This window comes from Schistosoma mansoni (genome assembly GCF_000237925.1).
Source record: "Schistosoma mansoni, WGS project CABG00000000 data, supercontig 0147, strain Puerto Rico, whole genome shotgun sequence".
In the NCBI taxonomy this organism is placed as follows: domain Eukaryota; kingdom Metazoa; phylum Platyhelminthes; class Trematoda; order Strigeidida; family Schistosomatidae; genus Schistosoma; species Schistosoma mansoni.
Window position 1 is genome coordinate 370,748 of NW_017386044.1, and position 23,886 is coordinate 394,633.

Consider the following 23,886-nt stretch of genomic DNA (forward strand, 5'->3'; position numbering starts at 1 on the left):
TGCTCCCAGGTTTTTCATGGTGGTCTAGCTTCAATTGATTCATGATTTCAACTATCGAATATTGAATACTTTATAGGTTTAAACTTTTTATAATCAAGATTATTTAAGTAGATTTAAAACATATTACTATTATTAGTAGTATAGAAGATTTGTTAGAATTGTTCACTTTGTAGACTACATTACAGACTAGAAACTATTGATAATGTATATCGTCAAGGTGTAAAAACTATCAATATTAAGCACCCACAGAGTAGCATTAGTAGTCAAACCAAAGACCACTAGATCTTCAAATGACAGTATGATATTTAAACTGCAGAGTAAGTATCCAATGATTTACATTGATAAACATAGTTGATTCAATATGTTATATGAAAATCTAACTGAAGTATCAAAAAGAACGAAACTAAACTATAATATTATAAACAAAGGTGGATAGTGGCTAGCAGTGGAATCCAGGACAAAGCGCGTTTCGTCCTATTTGGGACTAGTCAGCTGGATGTACTTGCATCTCAGAGTTGATGTTCACTCTGGGACTCGGACCTAGTACTGTCCGCCTCAAACGCCATCGCGTTATCCACTTAGCTAGTGAGTCCTGATAGCCACTTGCTTGTGTGATGGGATGAAGTTTAAATTCACTTGGTATTATTTGTTTGAATCTTCCCATTGGTGTTTAGGACTGCAATTGATCAGTCTCTTATTGGTATATGTGCATACTGTGAACATCAACTCTGAGATGAAGGTACATCCAGTTGACGAATCCCAAATAGGATGAAATGCGCGTCAAACTGGATTCCGCTGCTAACCACTATCCATCTTTGCTTATAATACTTGTGAATCAAGACTTTATCGAGGCAATACGCACAGTATGCACATATGTCAATAAAAGACTGATAAATTGCAGTCAGTTGGATGTGCCTGCATCCCAGAGTTGATTTTCATATTTCCATTAAAAGTGTCAATAACCGGATAATCCAAACCACTTGCACAAGCAAGTGGCTATCTTGGCTCAGTAACTAAATAGACAGCTCGATGGCGTTTGAAGTGTACGGTACTGAATTCGAGTCCCGGATACAGGCACACCCAACTGACGAATCCCCAATAGGGTAAAATGTGCGTCCTGAACTCCAACGCTAGTCACAATCCATCTATTCTCCATAGATTCAAACTGTTCCGGGAGATTTTCTGTTCAGTGAGAGGAAAATTTATTTTTAAAGCCTTTTACCACTGTCAATCCAAAGTATTTCAAACGATAATTAATTAATTATAAACGAACTATAAATCGAACCAATCTCCTTCGAAATTCCTAAAAATCACTTACCGACTGAACACTAGTGAAATATAGTGAGACGAGTACCCGAGTTTCTCACTGAATGTCGTGACTGTGTAGTTCAACTGTGTTGAGGATGAAACATTTATTACCAGTATAAATGAATGTTTGTCGTTTTATATGGTTAGTGATACGAGATAAGAAACATAGAGTACCAACTTGTTATTCCTAAGGTTGCACTTTCTCTACAAGACTTGAAGACTTTGGGTCATGAATAAGAAATTCCATACTAGACAGAAACAGCTACCTGTTACTTCCCGACTTACAATAGTTCACTGAATGACTTCACTTCCCGGCAAAAATTCACCCATATACCAAATTTATTCTCACAAAAATGATCAGGCAAATTAAATAAACTGAGGTCATGAACCGATCAATTTCAGACCAGCATTACATACACGGGTGCACTGGACTGTCGTTTCACCTTAATATGGAACTTCTCAGCAGAGCGCATCCATGACTCTGCACCAAAGGGACTCGAACCCACCACCCCTAGTCTCGCGTGCGAACGCTTAACCTCTAAACCAATGAACTAGCGCGATAGTGGTCGGGCACCACTGAGGAGTCCTATACTAATACTAAACGGCTGTTCAGTGCTTCCAGGTTTTTAATACTGGACTAACGTTGATCGATTTATAATCTCAATTAAAACTAAACAATCTCCACAATCCCATTACTGAAGATTTAGTTAATGTTATATACTCATTCGGAAAATAATATAAGCAAATACATTTAAATATTATTATCAGAAGGGGTTTTGTGAAGATTTAGTATTTTCATAGTTGAAAGCGTGAGTCAATTGAAGCTAGACCACCATGGAAAACGTGGAAGCACTGGACGGCCGTTTCATCCTATTATGGGGCTCGCGAGTGCGGGATCGTGGATGTGCACTGCTGAGGAGTCCCATAATAGGACGAAATGGCCATCCAGTGCTTCCAAGTTTTCCATGGTGGTCCAGCTTCAATTGACTCACGCTTTCAACATCTAAATATAGCTTCTATTTTTCATAGTCATATAGATAATTATAAGTCAAATCATTTATACTTTTGTTTTCTGAATTATTTCAATGTAGTCTATTTAAACAATACGATGATATTCAATGGTCAATGGATGAAAAGACAGAAACAAATCAAACAGATGAAATAGATGATGGTAAGTTAAATGGTATACATAATGTTTTTAATATTTGTACTCTCTGATATAACTTTGACTGGTACACTTATGGAAAGAAATAGTAATAGTAAAGAAGAGTCCCACAATAGGACGAAATGGCCGTCCAGTGCTTCCAGGTTTTCCATGGTGGTCTAGCCTCAATTGTTTCATGATTTCAACTATATAAAATTACTGAAATCTCCATAAAAGCCCCTTCTGATTATAATCATATGCTCACTAGTGACTGACTTCAAGAGATATTTCCGGAAGTTCTAGTGAGAAGCGGTAACCAGTAGAGTTAATCAGGTCTGTTGGAAGATATCAACTCACTGAAGACATTGGTGAATGGTTGCTCAATTTTGTGGATTGGTTGAAGTTAGACATTAACACCGTTGGATGCCAGCCAGATCAGTGGTCTAGAGGTTAAGTGCTGTAGCGCGAGATTGGTAGGTCCTGGGTTCGAATCTTCGCTAGGCGGGATCGTGGATGCGCGTTGCTGAGGAGTCCCACAAAGGGACGAAACGACCGTCCAGGTTTTCCATGGTCGTCTATCTTCAATTGACTCATGATTTCAACTATAAAATTACTGAAATCTTCACAAAAGCCTCTTCTGATAATAGTAAAGACAACTGTAAGAGAATATTATAGATTATACTCATGGTTTCTCTGTATTTAGATACTTGTACCAATCAATTGATTAGAGAAAATGTATGGATTCATACCAACATTGAATGATCTGTTTTATATCAATGACATTGGTTCTCAGTATTCTAAATTATCATTTGGGATTTGAACTATCCCCATTGAAGAATTATACTGGTTAATCCATGTTAATAATCAGAATTACCTAATGTATATCATTGGTTGCTTAATTCAGAAGCCTCTTTGATTCAATGAGCTGTTCTATTTTCAGTTGACTTTCTCTCTCTCTGGTGTATTCAATTATTCATCCGATGAGTAGCAAAACTTATGAGCGGCTAACTTATTCCAGGCAATACTTTCTTATATAACCTTATGTATATGTTTCTCCTAGACAGTGAATAGTTGTAGGGAACCCAAAGAATAAACGAATTCAATTTATTTCATTATTGGTTAAAATGGATAAAAAAAAGTAATCAGTAACATTTGAATTTGTAAAACTTTATATTTTGACATTAAAGAAGATAACGAGTCGATTGATAGTAAATCTTGAAATAAAGCTAAATGTTTTCTTCTGCCTCTAAATACCCTGGTACGACCAAGGGTGGGAGGAGTTAGCTGTCCCTCTCCAAACGCTCTCACATGGCCATGCTTATACAGTCACCATCAGGGAAATCCTATTCACTACCTTATTGCATCGGGATGTTGTTTAAGAAATTTAGAAGAGAAAAAGCGAATATCCAGCGCTTTAACCGGGTTGATGGATACGGAGAATTCATCTAGGGGAATTAGTAAACCCTGATTTCAAACCAATGGTGCACATGGGTTCAAGGATTTTGAGGGAATAAATGGCGTATGAACCCATTGAGGGTCACCAACTACCATGGGATTGTATCTCCTAACATTGTTCCACTGCCTTTTGGATTAGACCTTTACATCAATGGTTCCGGGTGTGGTCCCCTAAGAAAACCACCTGCTTTGGTTTGGTCACCCAAACAGTATCACAGCCCTCACACAAATCAATCAACTTGTTTGGCTCATCTGTATTCAGTACCTAATAATAACAATAAGTCCTATATAGAACTTCTGCCCTTTGATTACGTAATAACTTACTCACCCACTATATTTTCTTTAGATTTCCTATTACAAATTGAAAATAATCTAAAACATGAAGAGATAACATTAAATAATAATAATAATGATGATCATAATAAAACAAACGATTTTATGAATGAAATTTATACAGATATATCAGATGAATTAATATGGCAATCAACATCACCATGTTCATCAGAATCTATAGATTCATTTACATGTAATAGAAATGATTTAAAAAGTTATTTAGACAATTCTCCATCACCTTCATCGTCTCCATCTTCATCTTCATCGTCTTCACCATCATCATCATCTTCATCATCGGCATCATCATCATCCTCGTCTTCATCCTCGTCTTCATCATCATCATCATCATCATCATCATCATCATCATCATCAGCAGCAGCAGCAGCAGCAGCAGCACCAAGAGCAGCAGCAGAAGCATCAGATTTAACAACTCATTCGAAATGTACAGATCAGAGGTTACTACCTTCCAATATTACACCAGAATATATGAATATATTAAATATATCCAATCATTTTGATAATATCTTAGATCCATCATTATTCTATATGAATTATATAATGAAACATAATGATCATATAAATGAATATAATAATAATAATAATCACTATGGTAACTATAATACATTAGAAAAATTCACTTCAAATTATTTAAATGAATATGATCTATCATCTCAAATGAAATTGTTACCATGTAAAGATAATAATCAAATGAATCAATTATCAATAATCAATGATCAATATTCATTAATTGATTTAGAAAAACAAATAGAAAGTACAGATATCGATTGGATGGATACATTAGATATTACTAGTAAGTGATTATTATTATTACAGTTAATATTGTACAGATTTGTGTTTTTTTTAATTCGTTACGCATTATATAATGTAATGGAGGACAACTCACGGACTCATTCGAAGTAGATACCGGTGTTAGGTAAAGTCGCTTACTCTCACCTTTTCTCTTTCTCCTGGTAATCGACTGGATTATGAAGACGTCAATATCTGGAGAGAAGCACGAGATACAGTGGACTACTAGGATGCAACTGGACGATTTAGACTTCGCAGATGACCTAGCTCTTCTATCACACATGCAACAACAAATGCAGGAGAAGACGACCAGTGTAGCAGCAGCCTCAGAAGCAGTAGGTCTCAATATACGCAAAGGGAAAAGCAAGATTCTCCGATACAACACAACATGCACCAATCGAATTACACTTGACGGAGAAGCTTTAGAGGATGTAAAAACCTTTACATATATGGAGGACATCGTTACTGAACAAGTTGGATCTGATGCAAATGTGAAGGCTCGGATCAGCAAAGCAAAAGCAGCATACCTACAATTGAAGAACATCTGGAACTCAAAACAATTGTCAACCAACATCAAGATCAGAATTTTCAATACCAATGTCAAGACAGTCCTACTGTATGTGGCGGAAACTTGTAGAACTACGAAAACCATCATCTAGAAGATACAGGTGTTTATGAACAGTTGTCTGCGCAAAATACTTCGGATCCGATGGCCAGACACTATCAGCAACAAGTTACTGTGGGAGACAACAAACCACATTCCAGCAGAGGAAGAAATCAGGAAGAAGCGCTGGAAGTGGATAGCACACACATTGAGGAAAGCACCAAACTGCGTCACAAGACAAGCACTCATATGGAATCCTGAAGGTGAAAGAAAGAGAGGAAGACCAAAGAACACATTACACCGAGGAATGGAAACAGACATGAGAAGAATGAACAAAAATTGGATAGAACTAGAAAGGAAGGCCCAGGACAGAGTGGGTTGGAGAACTCTGGTCGGTGGCCTATGCTCCATTGGGAGTGACAGGCGTAAATAAGTAAAGTAAGTAATAAAAAAAAATATTTCCAATTGATTGTTATACGTTGGCCAATTTTAGTCTCACTTTTGTTTGATGACATCACTAAAATGTCAATGATTAGATACATTCGTAAATTCAATATGAGAACACAATCTCTAATGCCAAAGATCGTGTAGGAATTCCATGAAATTCATAGAAAACATTTTAGTTACTTATAAAAATATCAAATAGTATGAAACATTCTCATCAAATTTCTGAAATACAATGTCTAAATGAGATTTAAAACGTAACTGAATGTATGATTATGAATTTGATTAATGAGATATGATAAAATATTGAGTATTTTACAACAACTTCATCGAATAGATCATTTCGGATGGATAAAAAAGATTTCAGATACATAAATGATATACAAGACCGATTGAAGTTAGACATTAACACTGTTGGATTCTGGTTCAGTGGTCTAAAGGTTAAGCATTCACGCGTAAGACCGAAAATATTGGATGTGAATCCATTTGTTGCGGAATCGAAAATGAGCACTGCCGAGGAGCTGCACACAAGGACGAAATGGCCAACCAGTTCATCTACACTTTCAATAGTGATCTGAATCATGTATTTAATTAAATTCACTTGGTATTGTTTGTTTGAATCTTCCCATTGATGTATAGAATGGAAAATTGATCAGTCTATTATTGACATATATGTGCACACTGTGCGTATTGCCTCGATGTAGCCTTAATTTACAATCAAAAGGAACTGGGTTCGAGTCCCAGAGTGAACAACAACTCTGAGTTGCAAGTACATCCAGTTGACGAGTCACAAATAGGACGAAACGCGCGTTAAACTGGATTCCACTGCTAGCCACCGTACATCTTTGCTTATAATACTTGTGAATTAAGGTTATATCGAGGCAATACTAACAGTATGCACATATGCCATTAAGAGACTGATCAATTGCAGTTCTCGATATAGCCTTAATTCACAAGCATTATAAACAAAGATGGATAGTGAAATTTACATAGTATTGTTTGTTTGGATCTTTCCACTGATGTTTTTAGGACTGCAAATGGTCAGTCTCTAATTGGCATATGTACATACTGTGCATATTGCCTCGATATAGCCTAAATTCACAAGCATGGTAAGCAAAAATGGATAGTGGCTAGCAGTGGAATCCAGTTTGACGCGCGTTTCGTCCTATTTGGGACTCATCAGCTGGATGTACGTGCATCTCAGAGTTGATGTTCATTCTGTTACGCAAACCTATTACCTTTCACTTCAAACGCCATCGCGTTATCCATCTTTGCTTAGCAAAGATGGATAGTGACTAGCAGTGGAACCAAGGATATGTGTTTCGTCCATTATCTAGATTTCAATAACTTCCCTATCTAACGTAATTTTATGTTTAAAACTACTTTTCAAATAGTATAATATCATGATAGAATCCCTTTTTAATCGATAATATCCTACTTTCCAAAGATTCCTTTCAATCTGTAATGTTTCCAAACATCTTTCTTTTCTTTTTCTATTAATAATTTACTTAGATTTACATACAGATGATGTTACACAAATTTTTTCAACAGTCAATTCTTTAAAATCTATATCAGAAGAAATCAATAATTCAGACTATTCAGCAACATCGTCAACATCATCATCTTCTTCTTCATCTTCACCATCATCATCATCAGCATCTTCATCCTCAGTTAAACATAATGATGATTCAAACAATAAGGATAAAAAACATTTTGAAGATGACCTATTACATAATAATAATGATGAATATAATTCAGATAGTACATTAACATGTTCTGAAGCTGAATATTATAATAATTTAATACGTCAAAAACATTTAAGAAAATATCGAATTAAGAAACATAAATCTAAACATAAAAGTTCTTTTTCAAATAATCAATATGGATCTGATTCATCGTCATCGTCTTCGTCATCTTCTTGTTCTTCGAATGATGATGATGATGACGAGGAGGAGGAGGAAGAGGAGAAGGAGGAGACGAAAGAGAAGAAGGAGAAGAAGAGGAAGAAGGAAAATGAGAAACTGAATAATCGATTAAAAAACTTTACATATCCTACAATATCTAATTTATATAATCATCATCAAAAGAGAACTTCATCTAAACATTATAGAGAATCATCTAAAGAAATAAATGATCAAGAATCATGGTGGCCTAAACATTTAACAAAACGTATGTATAAAGATTTCTATACAACTTCTTGGTTATCTAATAAGTCATTAGATGATCATTATAAAAAGATTAATAATAATAACAATAGTAGTAGTAATAGTAATGGTAGTAATAGTAATAGTAATGGTAGTAATAGTAATGGTAATGATAATAATGATGATACCCAGCAACTAACCCCTTTAAATGAATTAAAACCAAAATCTATCCATAAAGTCAGATCAAAAAAACAACTCAAATGTTCACATTCACAATCACATTCACATTCACATTTACCTAATAATCATGATCGATATAAAAATAAACAAATGGAATTATGGCAATTTATATTATATCGTTTACAAATGAGTAAAACTAGTTCATTTCAATGGGTTAATAAATCAACTGGTTTATTTCGTATTATAAATACACAATTAGCTGCAAAAGAATGGGGTCATTATCGTAATAATAAATTAATGGATTATGAAAAAATGGCTAGAGCTATAAGGTGAGTTGATATTTGTTTGTTTTGAATCTTTCCATTGATGTTTAAGATTGTAATTGATTAGTCTCTTATAGCCTTAATTTACAAGTATTATAAGCAAAAATGGATAGTGGCTAATAGTGACGCGCGTTTCGTCCTATTCTCGACTCGTCAGTTGGATGTACTTGCATCTCAGAGTTGATGTTCACTCTGGGACTTCGAAGATTACATTTCATGGTTATAATAAACTCATTTATACAACTTATACAACTTATGATTGTATTCTAATCCCTTGTTATTTATCACGTGATTAAATTTCCAATCAGAATAGCGACTTATATGATCTTGGCACTGTGCCAAATCAATGATGCATTAACCAGTACGAATAACCTTGAGTCAACTTTAAGTCCTTGTTGATTCTTCTCACCTAATCCAGTCGGTTTAGTCCGAAACTCCAATATCAGCTTCTGCTATATGAATCATGTACTTTAGACATACATAGTTTATAAACAAACAGATCAAACAGCATCACACCATGAAATGAAAAATAATAATTATACAAGACTAAATCAAAATTGACCGTGAGTTAAGTGTGAGAGACTGTAACCAATAGACTGGGAATATATTAAGAATACTAAATTGTATAACAGTAATATATATATATATATATATATATATATATATATATAGTTATATTACTAATTCCTGTTACCCCTCGTGGAGGAGCATAGGCCGCTTATCAGCATTCTCCATCCAACTCTGTCCTGGGCCTTCCTTTCCAGTTCTTTCCAGTGGTTATTCATCCTTTTCATATCTGCTTCTATTTCTTGGTGTAATGTGTTGTTTGGCCTTCCTCTTCTCCGCTACCCTTCCGGATTCCAAGTAAGAGATTGCCTTGTAATGCACATTGGCGATTTCCTTAATGTATGTCCTACCCACTTCCAACATCTTTTCCCAATAGTCCATAAGAGATCCTTATCAGTTACCACTTATTTATTCTTCATTAGAATATAACACTTACTACTAGTCGATGAATCATTAAAGATCAAATAATGTTAGTCACCTATTTCATTTAGGCTTTACTACTCTATAATTGAGGATATTTCTAATACAATTATGTATTGAATAAAATGTTTTTAGGTAGTTAAACAAGTAATATGTTTAATTAGTTAGACTAAGAGACCACTCCGTTTATATAATGAGATTCAACCGAATTACACTTTTCTCATCGTTTATGTGGTCAAAGTTCAATCAAAGGAAATTGGCAAATTGATTTCCTTTACAATGATTTATCATCAAATAATAATAATTAATGTTACGGTTGTTTAGTCCCATATTCTAAACGGATTCTAATGAGTTCATATTGTAATACGACCAGCAGTTTAAATGAATCAAGATCATATACAGTTTGTTTCGACGTTAGATAGTTGTAGATAGTCGACAAGGCACCTTAACCTTGGAATTCGGAATGATTGACGCTCATTAGTATATCTGTAATGTCCAGATAACTAATATATTCATGGGATTCGAAGAGTCATTACTCAATCTCTCGAGGCGGGATCGTGGATGCACACTGCCACTGAGGAATCCCATAATAGAACGAAACGGTTGTCCAGTGCTTCCAGGTTTTCCATGGTTGTCTGGCTTCAATTGACTCATGATCTCAACTATACAAAATTACTAAAATCTCCACAACCCCCCCCCCATTCTGATAATAAACTTTAATCATTAAATTGTACTTGTGAATCCATTTTCTACTCTTCATAACTTCGATTCTAATTTGGGTTTTTTTCTGTGTTTTTTTTTCTCTTATCAATCATTCAATATGCAAATAGATTTTATTACAAGGATTCAATATTACGTAAATCACGTCAACAATTACATTTTCAATTTGCTATGCCTTATGTAAAATGGGCGGAAAATTTTTATGAAAAATAAAAAAATAATGTTTTTTTTCTTTTTTTTTCAAAAAAAAACAAAAAAAAAGAGAAACAAAAGTGTACATTCCCATTGTATTCCTTTTGTTTCATTCAATTGTTTATATTACCCCCCCCCCTCGATCAGTATGTTTGTTCAATACTTGTGTATATTGTTGATTTATGGTTTCCAAGATAATGTATATTAATGTAAAGCTTGTATTTTAGTTGAATGGGAGTTATGGCTATAATAATCGAATATAAGGTGAGTATTTTATCTTATTTAGAATTGATCAGTTGAATTTATTCACGTCTTGGTATCTCTAGTTTAATCCATGGTGATAGATACAGACTATTTGTTTTGGGGTTCGTGTGACTATCGTAAGCAATGGTTGGAGACTATGGATGACATGGCTCAGAATCGATCACAATGGCGTAGGTGTATACACTCTTTATCTTCCCTTAAACTGTCAGATTAAATTGCTCTATTTATTTATTTCTACAAACTAATTCTTTCTTCCTGTATTATATCCTTATACACAATCTTTCTTTTATATATTACGACCATTGAAGTAACGACTTCTATGAATTTGGTGTTCATCTTGTTGGGCTAATGAGGTATGGCAACTTGAACCGATGCATATGTATACCTGGTTCTATGTTGTAGCTAACTGACTGACTTCTTTAGAGCTGTATCTGATCTTTAGTCACATTAAAAACTGCCAAGGAGCATTGATAAAATTATTTGCCTGAAAACGTCATGATATTTTAGATTGTGACCGGATGAAATTTAAACATTTTGGATTGATTGATCCTACTATAGCGAGTGAATAATCCCATTGAGGATATTATTCTGTTATTGAACTAACTAACTCCAATCATACAACTATTTTTCTATAATCATTAAGGAATTAAAATCAAGAATTATATTTTTGATGATAGATGGTTGAAGGTACTCGACTGAAAAGCTTGGACGTAAGTTACGAATGACTTGACACTGCTCACCATGATTTAAATGTAATTTTAAGAAAATAGATCCTTCTTGTGGGATTTGAACCTACATCCGGGTCTACAGTGTTGTTATAATTTCTCCTTATTACGACCCAGCTATTCCTATTGCTTAGTAATCTTGGACACCAATCCACTCGACAAATCCCCAAATCGAAACACGATTGAACAGGAACTTAATTATATTCCAAATAACAAGGTTAGATGGAAGTAAGAAGCACAAGAAGAGAAACGTTAGTATATTTATAGTTTTTACATGAGAAGATTGTAGAGTCTTCTCCAAGTATCAACTAGCACCGAGTGGATAAGAAACAGTCAATCAGCGTGCACCAACATAACTAGTTCAAGATATAGACCACGCTGTTGTTTTCTTATATTACTGTAACATATTAAAAATATGTACCTAAGAAAACAATTGCATTGTGGTATGCACTACTTATACGGAAATATATAAGTAGTATGTGGCAGAAATTGAAAGTGGAATGTTTACCAGTAGAAGATTGAAATGAAGAGAGAAGAAAAGAAAGGAAAACAGAAAACAATCGTAATAACAACAGGATTGAAGGAATCAATATGTATGTAAAAAACAGCTCAAGGAAGATATACAAAAGATGGAACGTGCTTTATTCCAATCTACATTCATCTGACAAATGGATAACGTTTGTCATATATATGGACTAAACATAGTATAAATCAATTTTATGTGGCTAAAAGTATAAATTACTTACTTACTTACATGTTGAATTTGATTGCCGTCTTGATCCCTTACCATTTGCTCTCCATGTCTTGCGTAACAGTTGTTTATAAATACCTGTACATTTTTGATAATGTTTGTAAAAGTTGTCCAAGTTTCAGCTCCGTACACTAGAACTGTCTTGATGTTCGTATTGCAGATTTTGATTATGATGTTGGTTGGCTGTTGTTTTGAGTTCCATTTGTTCTTCAATGGTAGGAATGCGGCCCTTGCTTTGAAAATCCTTACCTTTATATCCTCATCCAGTCATCCTTATTCATCGATGATGCTGTCCAGGTACGTGAAGGTTTCTTTCTCTTCCAGAGCCCCATCAAGTGAGATTAGAATGGTTCTCGTTGTGTTGTACTTTAAGATCCTCATCTTTCCTTGTATATGTTGAAGCCTACTGCTACAGAGGCTGCTGCCACAATGGCTGTCCTCATTTGCATTTGTTTCTGTGCATGGAATAATATAGCTAGGTCATCCGAAAAGTCCAAATCGTCTAGCCGTACCCAAGCTGTCAAATGTATTCCATGCTTCCCCTAAGTTGACGGAGATCTACATAAGCCAGTCGATCACTAGTAGGAAGAGAAAAGATGAGAGTAATCAGCCTTGCCAGACACCAGTCTCTACTTGTAATGTATCTGTGAGCTGTCCTCCATGCACAACTTTGCAGTGTAGTCTGTCGTATAAATTCCGGATGATGTCGATAATCATCCCAGACACAACATATTGTCAACAAAGGTTCTATAAAGTTCTTTCATACACACTGTCAAACGCTTTCTCATAATCGCAATTTGCTCTGGGCAAGACCGATCTCGAAGTTGGGTCTCCACCGAACCCTTCATCCGGTCTAGCAACACTTTGTTGTAAACGTTTCCTCGTACGAATAGCGAAGTGGTGCCTCTATAGTTCTCACACGTGCTCAGATTATCACCTTTCTTTGATGATGATCTTCGTAAGGTGTTTTTATCTCCAGTTTGTTGGCACTCATTCTTCTTCCCAAATCTCCTTGACTTTAGTGCTTCGGCTGGTATATTGTCAGGTCCTGCTGCTTTCCTACTCTTCGTTTGTCTGATGACCATCCTGATTTCTTCGATCGTTGGTGGAATGACATCTATAGGAAGGTCTGTAGGTACCGCTTCGATGTCCAGTGGATCCGATGGGGCTGGTCTACTTAAGAGTTCCTCGAATTGTTCCATCCATCTATTCCTCTGTCCTTGAATTTCAGTGATTGGCTTAGCTTCTTTGTCCTTGACCGGTCTCCCTGATAGTTTCTTCGTTGTGTCATATGGTTGTCTTGTATTTCCTTCTCTTGAGCTTTTTTCCATTGTCTTCCACGTATTTCTGCTTGTCAGTTCTAATGCTCCTCTTCACTTGCTCGTTTGTTTCGGTATATTCAATTTATGCCTTAACTTTCTCTGTTCTTGTTCGGTTGTTGTTAATTGCTATCTTCTTGTTCTTCCTTTCTTGAATATATCCATATACAATCAAAATATTAACCATTGTTCACCATGACTGTTTAGATTTTAATACATGTACCTATATACTTTTCAATGTTCAATCGATGACTTAATAAAGAAAACTTAAATTTATTCACATTTATTGATTCCATAAACACTACTTAGTGACAATTGACATTACAATAGATAGAACAAACAATCAACTACACCCTAATCATTAACAATCGCTTTCTCTGATGTATTCATTAGTGAAAGAAACAAGAAAATGGTAATTAAAACATCCTTAGTTAGATGGTCTTCTGTAGATCATTCAAAGTAACTTACATTATTAACTATCATCGACTGAAGTACCATTGTAATATGTTTTAAGATCGTAGTAAAAACTCCTAGTGGAGAACTACTACATCCATCATCAAGAAGGTACAAGTATTTATAAACAGTTGTCTACGCAAAATACTCAACATTCATTGGCCGGATACTATCAACAACAGCCTTCTGTGGCAGAGGACAAACCAGGTTCCAGCTGAAGAGAAAATTAGGAAAAGACGTTGGAAGTGGATCGGACATACATTAACGAAATCACCAATGTGCATTACAAGGCAACCCCTTACTTGGAATCCGGAAGGGAAGTGGAGAAGAGGAAGGCCAAACAACACATTACACCGAGAAATAGAAGCAGATATGAAAAGGATGAATAACCACTGGAAAGAACTGGAAAGGAAGGCCCAGGACAGAGTTGGATGGAGAATGCTGGTAAGCGGCCTATGCTCCTCGACGAGGTGTAACAGGCGTAAGCAAGTAAGTAAATAAAAACTCCTAACTACACTTAGACACCAGAATATCAAAACTCATTTTTTGCTTTCAATCCAGGACACTCCAAAAGATGTATTGATAAGTATATTTTTTGTTAAATCCCAATGAATAGAAAGATTGTACTTCTGGTGTTTCGTGATTTAATGTAAACCGCATCTTCAGAGTAACTTTCTAATCAATGCCCACTTTATTTGAATCTATCAAGTCCAATCATGGCATTGATATCGATAAGGACTTAAAAGTATTGTCATAATGAATAAACTGTCATATAAACCAACATACTACTGAATGAAAGTTAGGATGAATCAATACCAATGTCAAAAACTACATTTAATCAATACATGATTTTACATTTAATTTTTCCCCTAATAAATCGTATTTGAGGATTTAACAGTCCTAATAGATTAAAAACCAGTAAGAGCTAGGACTTATCAACAGGGTCCAGCTATGACATGACTTCAGTGGATCAATTAAACCTAGGAACTTTATATTTCTTAGTGAGACGATACCAGTAAGTCACTGAGTTGGAGCTGTAAACTTTAAAAATGCATGTGGATCACCATAAATCGTTCATACTTAATTACGTCTATACGCTTCGCTAGAGACTAGTTTCCATAAGAATTTCCAGGAATTTTTGTGATGTGACCTGTGGAGTCAAACAGTTCAACAGTAAGTCAAAAACTGACCAGAACTAATATATAAAGACTTCGTTCCACTTAAAATCAATTTGAGAATGGTGATTACTGCATACTGACTTAGTAAAGGTTCGATCACATACGAGACTGTAGATGTGCACTGAAGAAAAGTCACAAAGATATTTTTCAATATTCCCTAGTTTTCAGTGATCCTCCAACTGGTATTAATTCCATAAATGAATGTTTACATGAAACCATTAACGTGTACTACCATTCATTGCGTTTTTTGGTATTTAGTATTGAATGAAATCCATTAGTCAAGTGGGCACCAAGATAAATGACGCCACATATTCAATCCTGTTAGTTCAACGTACTGTATTGAAAATCCCTTGGTTAGTGAGGGGATAAATATATAAGGACTAGGTTACGAATAATAATTGGATTCTTCCATACTATTTGACGAAGTGATAGTTTTGTCGACTTTCTAAGTTATCCTACTACATCCATCTATAATCTTTCAATGGAGTTTAAATTAGCTAACTACAATATCACCTGAAGTCATATTTATACCATTTTGATATTAAGAAAACAAATTACATATGACTACTACGACCGAAAATTATTGCCACAGTGGAAATAATTCTGACTTTTGATCTGAAAATCCCAGTGAAAGATGTAGGGTATTGTCATTGAGGTCGGTTAGTAGTTACATAGAATGAATATATCGGCTGCATTTAGTTCCCGTTACTATCTTCATAGAGGGCAAGAATAAAGAATTGAGAACGACATGAATTCACTCTATTTCGTTACATTTTCATAAGCTAATTACAGCTTACGATACTTTAAAACCAAAATTTTTGTAAAGTCCGCATATATAAAACTGAATATGTATCATCATGATGGAGTAGTGAGATTAAAGACTATATTTGTGCCCTCAAAATATTATCACAGTGGAAGTTATGTCTCAGTCTTTTGATACCGAATACTGAAAATGATGACAATGCCAGTTTAAGAAGAAACTGTGAAAACTTGATCTATTACTCAGATGAAATCTTTAAATCGTTTGTGATTCATTCCTGGAATGAAATAAATTACGTCATACCTTTTGATGTCCTATGAGACACAAGCTTTGAAAAGTTTCCGTTACAGAAATACTTCAAGACCCTAATCAACATACATTTTACTTTGACTAGATATTAAAATATTCGTTAGAAAAAGATCCCACTGACCACCAGTTATCTTTGTGATGCTGTGGTGTATGCTACTTATGTCGACAGACACAATGCCTGCCAGCAGAAAGTTGGGAAGATCGTATTGAAGATAACGGGAACAGAGAGTAATTACTATGGTAATGAAGGAACAATGAGGTTTGAGATAATTGATGGAGGATTTGCAAATGAAGTGTTGAATGTATGGTTTTTGTTATATCCTTATACTTATACGATTGCCGATTTAGATACATTGACTTATACAACTCAACTAATGACGCATACACCAGTACGAATAGTCTAGAGTTCTTATTGGTCCTTCTTCTGCCTGACCGTCTGTTAGGTTCAGAACGCATCATATCATCAAATAGAAAATAACAGTTGCACAATACCAAACCAAAAGTGGCTGTGATTGTGAGATACTATAACTAATAGATTGGAAATAACTTAAGAATAGTAAATCGTATGATAATAGTCAATAGGTCAAATAAAAGCTTCTAATGAAACGAGTATGAATATACATATAATATAGTCACTTAATAGTTATATAATGGGAATATACATATAATATTAATCCATAATTAATTCCTAACGGTTACCACTCATTCAATCTCGTTCAGATATAGCAGTTCCCACATTTGACCAGAGAATTCTATGATTTTCTATTAAAATACATTGGTTATCCCCAACTGTGGTCACGTTCAAAACAATACCAAAATTAACAAGAACAAGTAGATTAAAGTTAGCTAGTTATTGTATTCAGAAACTGGTGTATTGCTGAGTACTATAAAATTAAAAATGATCAGACTGAACAGCCGAACCAATTCACACAGTCAATGATTTTTAATTTGAGATATGGTGATTTGTTGATTAAGTTCAACCAGATAGCAGTGCACATGTACTGATTCACTACTTTGTGAATTTGAATAGTTTCTTCCATTTGTATTTATTTAAGTTCCGCGTTAAAGTTTTTTATCCCTTCGATTTATTCTCATTTAAACTCTCTGAGCTGATATAAAGGAGAACAGCTTGAGCTAATTGAAGATCTGTTGGGGTGACCCAGAAAATTTTTCGCAATAGGCAAGAAAGGCTCAGTAAACATTAGGAAGCACTTTAGCCAATCAGCGCTTGACTAGAAGTTTTGCCAGAAACATCACGAAAGTGAAAAGTCACATGTAGAGTTTCTAATTGGCTAATTACTACACTGTTACTGTGTTTAGTAGCATCCCAGAATTTTCCGGAAATCCAAAGCCGTCCAAAATACAATAAAAACCTTATATTTTCTGTACATAAATGAAACTTTGGAATAAAGTGCTTCTTGCAAATTTTGCGTGTTTTCTCTCATGTTCAAGTCGCTGTGTAGATTTAACTTGAGGGTTACGGGACTAAATTAGGATCCGAGTATAGCGTTCAATTAGCAAGACTTATCAAGATCATATCACACTAGAACGTTAACATTAATTACGAAACCAAATTATCTATTCTGTAATATGATTAGTACATAATAAAATTCAGGTGATTTATTTATTTGAACACATAAATATTGTTACAAAGGGGCACCAGATACATATGCACCACACAAATCTCATTTGATTTGTGTGAGGGGTGGGATACTGCCCAGACCGAAGCAGGTGGTTTTCTTACGGGGCCACACCCGAAGCCTTTGACATAAACATCTGATCCACAAGGCAGTGGAGCATCGTGAGGAGATGCAGTCCCATGGTAGCCGGTGACCAACGATTGATTGATACGCCATTTGTTCCCTCAGGATCCTGGAGCCCATGTGCACTATTGGTTTGGAATTAGGGTTTTCAAACTATCCTAGGTGGATCCTCCGTATCGACCGACCCGGTTAAAGCGACAGATATTCGCTTCTTGTCCTTTTAATTTCGTAAACAATACCCCCGCCTCGAGAAGGTAGTGAGTAGAACTTCCCTGAAAGTGGTTGTATGCACGTGGTTATCTGAGAGCATTGGATAAGGAGAGCTGACTCTCTCCACCCTCGGTCATACCAGGGCATTCGGGAGCAGCAAAAAATATCTGTATGAAATCCTAATTAAGCTCTTTTGCTAAGATAGATTTACCCAATTCTCGTCATAAGTTAAATAATGATCTATAGAGATTGATTGTAACAATAAGCATAACACACTTCATCAATTTTATTTTAGACCATACTTCCTAACTCTGAACTAGGATGAAGTGTAGTTTTTATATTTGGGATCTCATTTCATAATTAATTTCTAAATAGAAATCACTTAAAATGTAATTCTAACTTTTGAATAAGTTGCTGAAAGCTTAGTGAACCACTGGCCTACATAGTTTTGTACGATAATGACTGTTTTACATAATTTGTCTCTTCGCCAGAATATGAATTCATTGGATATTTCGTTGCCTTGTTACAGCCACTTACAAGCTGCTATGATTCGATTATGACTACATAATAGTTGACGTAATAACTCACCTAATGTGGTGACGCAACTCGAATACTCCTCGAGAGAACTTGGGTAATCTCCCTGATAGCTAATGAACAAAACCTCAACTATTGCGAAGACAAAGAGATTTAGAAGTTCGACTTTCTATTCCAGAAGACGATGATATATATGAAAAAAAGTGTGAGTACCTAATACATTAGGCTATCCTTCAGAACCAATCATTTAGAATGTGATTTCTATAACCCTTGGTTTAACCGTATCCGTTTAGCGTTTTTTTAGCGAGTTAGTTTTCTAAGGGATGAAGTTCCTAACCCCATACCCAACCCTCCTCTTTTATCTGGGCTTGGGACAGGCAGTAGCCCCCCCCCCAGAGAGGCTATAGGCAGAGTTTTAACCGTACCGACACGGTCTGAAAAACCAAAATGAAGATTATTCAAGTTCTTCTTTTGACTGATAAGGATTAAATGTCGGGAAATATTAACATTTTAGTATCTTAGTTGAAAACAGTAAATTCATTGGAAGGTATATAACTGTATTTTAAACATATCATATATATATCACCATAATAGTAACTAACTTATCAACTCAAAATATCATAGATTATTTTTTTCAAAAAAAAAGAAATGAAAATGAGAAAATCAAAAAAATAGACTTTTTTTATTTTAAAAAAAAACACAATAATGAATGAACCAATGACTGGAGAGAAATTCCTTGAACGATATAAAAAGGATAATAAAGAAAAAGGCGGGAGGGGGAAGGAAAATTATGATGAATGAATAGAAGTCAAACGGATTCCAAAATGAAATTGTATAATTCTCTCTCTTTTCAACTGGATCACCTACAGTTGAACGTTTATATATAAACTTATGAAATTTAGATATTATTCATATAAACAATAAAAATCATAATTTATCACAGACATAATAAGTAGTATGTTTTGAAATATCATACGTCCAAAGATCTTTACGTGGAAAGGTATAAAGACAACTGTAAATAATAAAGAAAAAAAGAAAAGAAGCAACAATATAATGATATAAACACCTTTGAGTTCATTGATAATGATTTACAACTAAATATTTTATAATGAGTCGTGCATTATTTGCCGACGACGCTGGGACTGGTTGGAATAAGCGGAGAGGTGATCAGTGTATGACATGGTGTCGTAGTATGAAAGAAAGCTGCAAAGAGCTGGCTTCTGTTGGTCTTTCACGACTCCCTGACTGGGGTCCGAGAGATGGTGCAACACAGTGTCTAGAGACGTTATCAGATATGGTTCAGAATAGAAGCCAGTGGCGAGCCTGCTGTAACCTTCTTTTACTTTCTTCATAAAGAGTGGTTATAACTTTCTTAACTGAGAGAGTTCTTCTGGTTGTACATTTCAGTTCCCCCCATCATTACTCTTCTCTTTTTTTTCCTTCTTCTATATATACGCATCTTCACCCTTTCTCCTCCTATTCTCATTATTCTGTGTGGCGCATATGTATCCGGTGCCCTTTATACCAATATGCAGATTTTATAATGAACATAGAATCTTATTAAAACTATTTATCGGTGGAGTTTTGTTTTTTGATCTGGATGGTTTGATTGTGGAGCTTTAATCGTCCTTCAGAACGACATCATCAGCATAAACTTTGAGTAGAAAAGTTATTTAAGGTCAATAAGAACCAATCAACATCGAGGTGTACAGGACAAGCTGTGAACTACATGTGGGAAAATTCAAACACTTCACACTTTTACCCGAAGTTTGTGCTGATGATGTCGTTCAGAAGGATGATGATAGCTTCACGATCAAACCATCCAGGTCAGAGAACAAAACTCCATCAAAATCATTCACCTGAGCTACAAATCTTCTCCACCATCACACAACTATTTATTTCTATCATACTATTTACAATTCTTTCAGAAAGCTTCACTTTTCTCTCTGCAAACAAAATATTGATAAAAAAGTATAGTGCTTAGTATTGAGTTCTAGAAGTTAGATATCTGGTACAGCCGAGAGTGGGGAGGGCCCGCCCTCTCTCTCGCGAAATGCTCTCACACGGCCACGCATATACAGTCTCTGTCAGGAAAGTCCTACTCATTGCCTTCTCGTGGCGAGGGTGTTGTTTACGAAAGTGAGAGCACGAAAAGCGAATGTCCAGCGCCTTCACCGGGTTGGTGGACACGGAAAGTCCACCTAGGGGAGTTGGAAAACCCCCATTCCAAGTCAATGGTGCTCATGGGCTCCAGGATCCTGAGGGAACAAATGGTGTATGGACCAATCGTCGGTCACCGACTACCTTGAGACTACATCTCCTGACGTTACTCCACTACCTTGTGGATCAGACCTTTAGATCAAAGGCTCTGGGTGTGGCCCTCTAAGAAAACCACCTGCTTCGGTCTGGGCACCCGGGCAGTATCATAGCCCTCGCACAAATCGAATAAGATTTGTGTGGTGCATATATATCTGATGACCCTTTGTACCAAAGATAGTGATACTTAGCCAAAATCAAATGATGAAGATAAAACTGTTTGCATGCATTAATTTGTTTTTTAAAGCCACTATACTTTATGCAAATTAGATTGATTAATGGTTATTTTGAAGTGAAAAGAGAGAAAAAAACATAACCACTACTTTTATATGTACATTGAAAACAAAGAAAGTGTATTCCGTTTCATACATAAACCGATTACTCACAAAATTATGCAATTCAATATTAACATATACCATTTAAACAAGGTATTGATTTCAGTTATTTTGAACCAACTTCATGTTCAATGCAACATGATTACTTTTACGCCTTATCTCCACTGACAGTTATTTTAATATGAACATCTTTGAACAAACAATGATGAAATATCATTTTAATGAATAATCGTCTATTAAATAGCTTGTTACATATAGTAAACCTGCTTCGGTCTGGGCATCCGGGCAGTAACACAGTCCATACACAAATCAAGTGACTTGTGTGGCGCATATGTATTTGGTGCCCCTTTGTACCAATATTTATGTGTTTAAATAAATAAATACATATAGTATAACTGTTGGATGGCGAATGCTAGTGGGCGGCCTATGCTTCTCCACGAGGGGTAACAGGTGTAAGTAAGTAGGTAAGTATAACTGAATTCCAATAAAATAGAATATGGAAGCTACGTCTGAGAAATAAATCCAGCATTATGATATGAATATTAATCAGTGTAACAACAAACATTACTTTTCTTAGACTAACAAAAGAAACGCAGACAGACGTGTACTACTTCAATATAATATTAATTTAGTCTGCTGATAAGTCTCAATTTGTTTATTCTGTTTTTTATGCCCATCAGTTGCTATAATATTCGACAAATGATAAACTTTGCATAGAATTCAGGATACTAAGAGCTGAGCTAGTTAGCAAGAAGACACCTTCGATCACTGATTCTATAACTAGTTATTATTTTGATCTTTAGAAAAACACTTGTTAGGATTCTGAAAGCACCTTATATAATATTGTCTTCTCATTTCAACGCTTATACTACTTGGAAACATGCAAAACCTTTATACACAATCTAAAAACGTTTCGGTTTGGCATACTAATTAATATCGATTACTGGCAAACTACTTTATAAGAAACAAGAACAGGCTTATAACGCGATACCTTGAGTGTTTTGCTAACTCGTATTTCGACCCAACTTCATCTGGAGCCTGTCCCAACTCCAGCCAAAAGAGGAAACTTGGGGGTAAGGTTAGCAACCCTACCTCGGAAAGAAAGCGCTTCACTATAAAATGCTAACTAGAGTAAACCGATTAATCCACAAAGACACTGCCCTGAAAGTTGAGGGTCTTTTCATGGTAGTCATGAAAACTAATGGTGAAGGCTGAGATGTTTCAGAAGCCACGAGGCTGATCCCGCTTCTGATAACTAAAGCAACAATTAATATGAGTACATATAATGTCCAGACAATGTGGAAGACCGTAAGAGTCATTTAAATAGTTACAGAAATCAGAAGATACAATCTGGATGTGTTAAGAATAATTAAAACTCATTAGACACGATTTGGACAGAAAAGACTAACTTCAAGAGAGCTGTTGTATCCTAGTCATGAAAAAGAAAAGTCCCCACGCAAACAAGGAGCTGTATTGACGCTTTTCAAAATAGCACGAACAGTGTTTATAGAATAGGCCCCAGAATTGTCAAAGAACCCTTTTAAACAAAAGAAAAGACTAAAATGAATATCATCCAGTGCTAAGGATCCACTAATGATGGCAGTGGAGATTATAAAGACCAGTTTTATGAAAGGCTGAAGTCCACCCTAGAGAAATGACGAGGGAGGGGCTTGGCCATCTTGATGACGGACATAAATGTTAGAATGGACGACAATGGGTACGAACGCACCATGAGGTAGCATGGACTGGTAGGAAGGGACAAGGATGGGTTTCAACGTCATGATTAGACGGCAGTATTTCCCCCCTACAAACTTATACACAACGTTACATGGATTTTACCGGACCAAACTACAGAAAACCAGATAAATCACATATTCAAAGACAGAAAATTCAGAATGTTTATTGAAGATGCATGAACAAAGTGAGGAGCTGATATATCTTCATATTACCAGATAGTGAAGAACTAGACAAATGAATTAGCAGCACTAAAAAATTTAATAAAGCATTCCTTCGAGATGGTAGTAAGCTCAGAAATTCCAAGACAGCTCTTGGTAAAGAATTTTAAGCTTTTCAAGGTCAGGAAGTAAACCACTACTGAGAGCAATGGGGAAGGGGTTATTGAAGCAATAGCTTTAACATGCCAGGAATTTCTGGGCCCCAAGAAGCACCAGTATACAGCGTGAGTCTCCACAGACACTTCTGGAAACATACAAAAGAGAAGTTAGGAGGAGGCAGTCGACAACAGCTGAGCAAGAGCAGGGAAAAGAGCAAGAACAAGAATTCTAGCAGAATAGCATAACGTTTCGTGACTTAGTGTAGGCCACTTCT

The 23,886-nt window shown here is 35.5% G+C and overlaps 1 protein-coding gene across 1 annotated transcript; it reads left to right on the plus strand.

Annotated features, from left to right (window-relative positions):
• Positions 1–8,266: 8,266 nt before the first annotated feature.
• Smp_204720 (unnamed protein product) lies at positions 8,267–10,662 on the plus strand (the record flags this gene model as incomplete). Its single annotated transcript, XM_018792717.1, has 2 exons — positions 8,267–8,748; positions 10,542–10,662. The coding sequence occupies 2 exons, from the start codon at positions 8,267–8,269 to the stop codon at positions 10,660–10,662; spliced, it is 603 nt and encodes a 200-aa protein (XP_018644667.1).
• Positions 10,663–23,886: the final 13,224 nt, after the last annotated feature.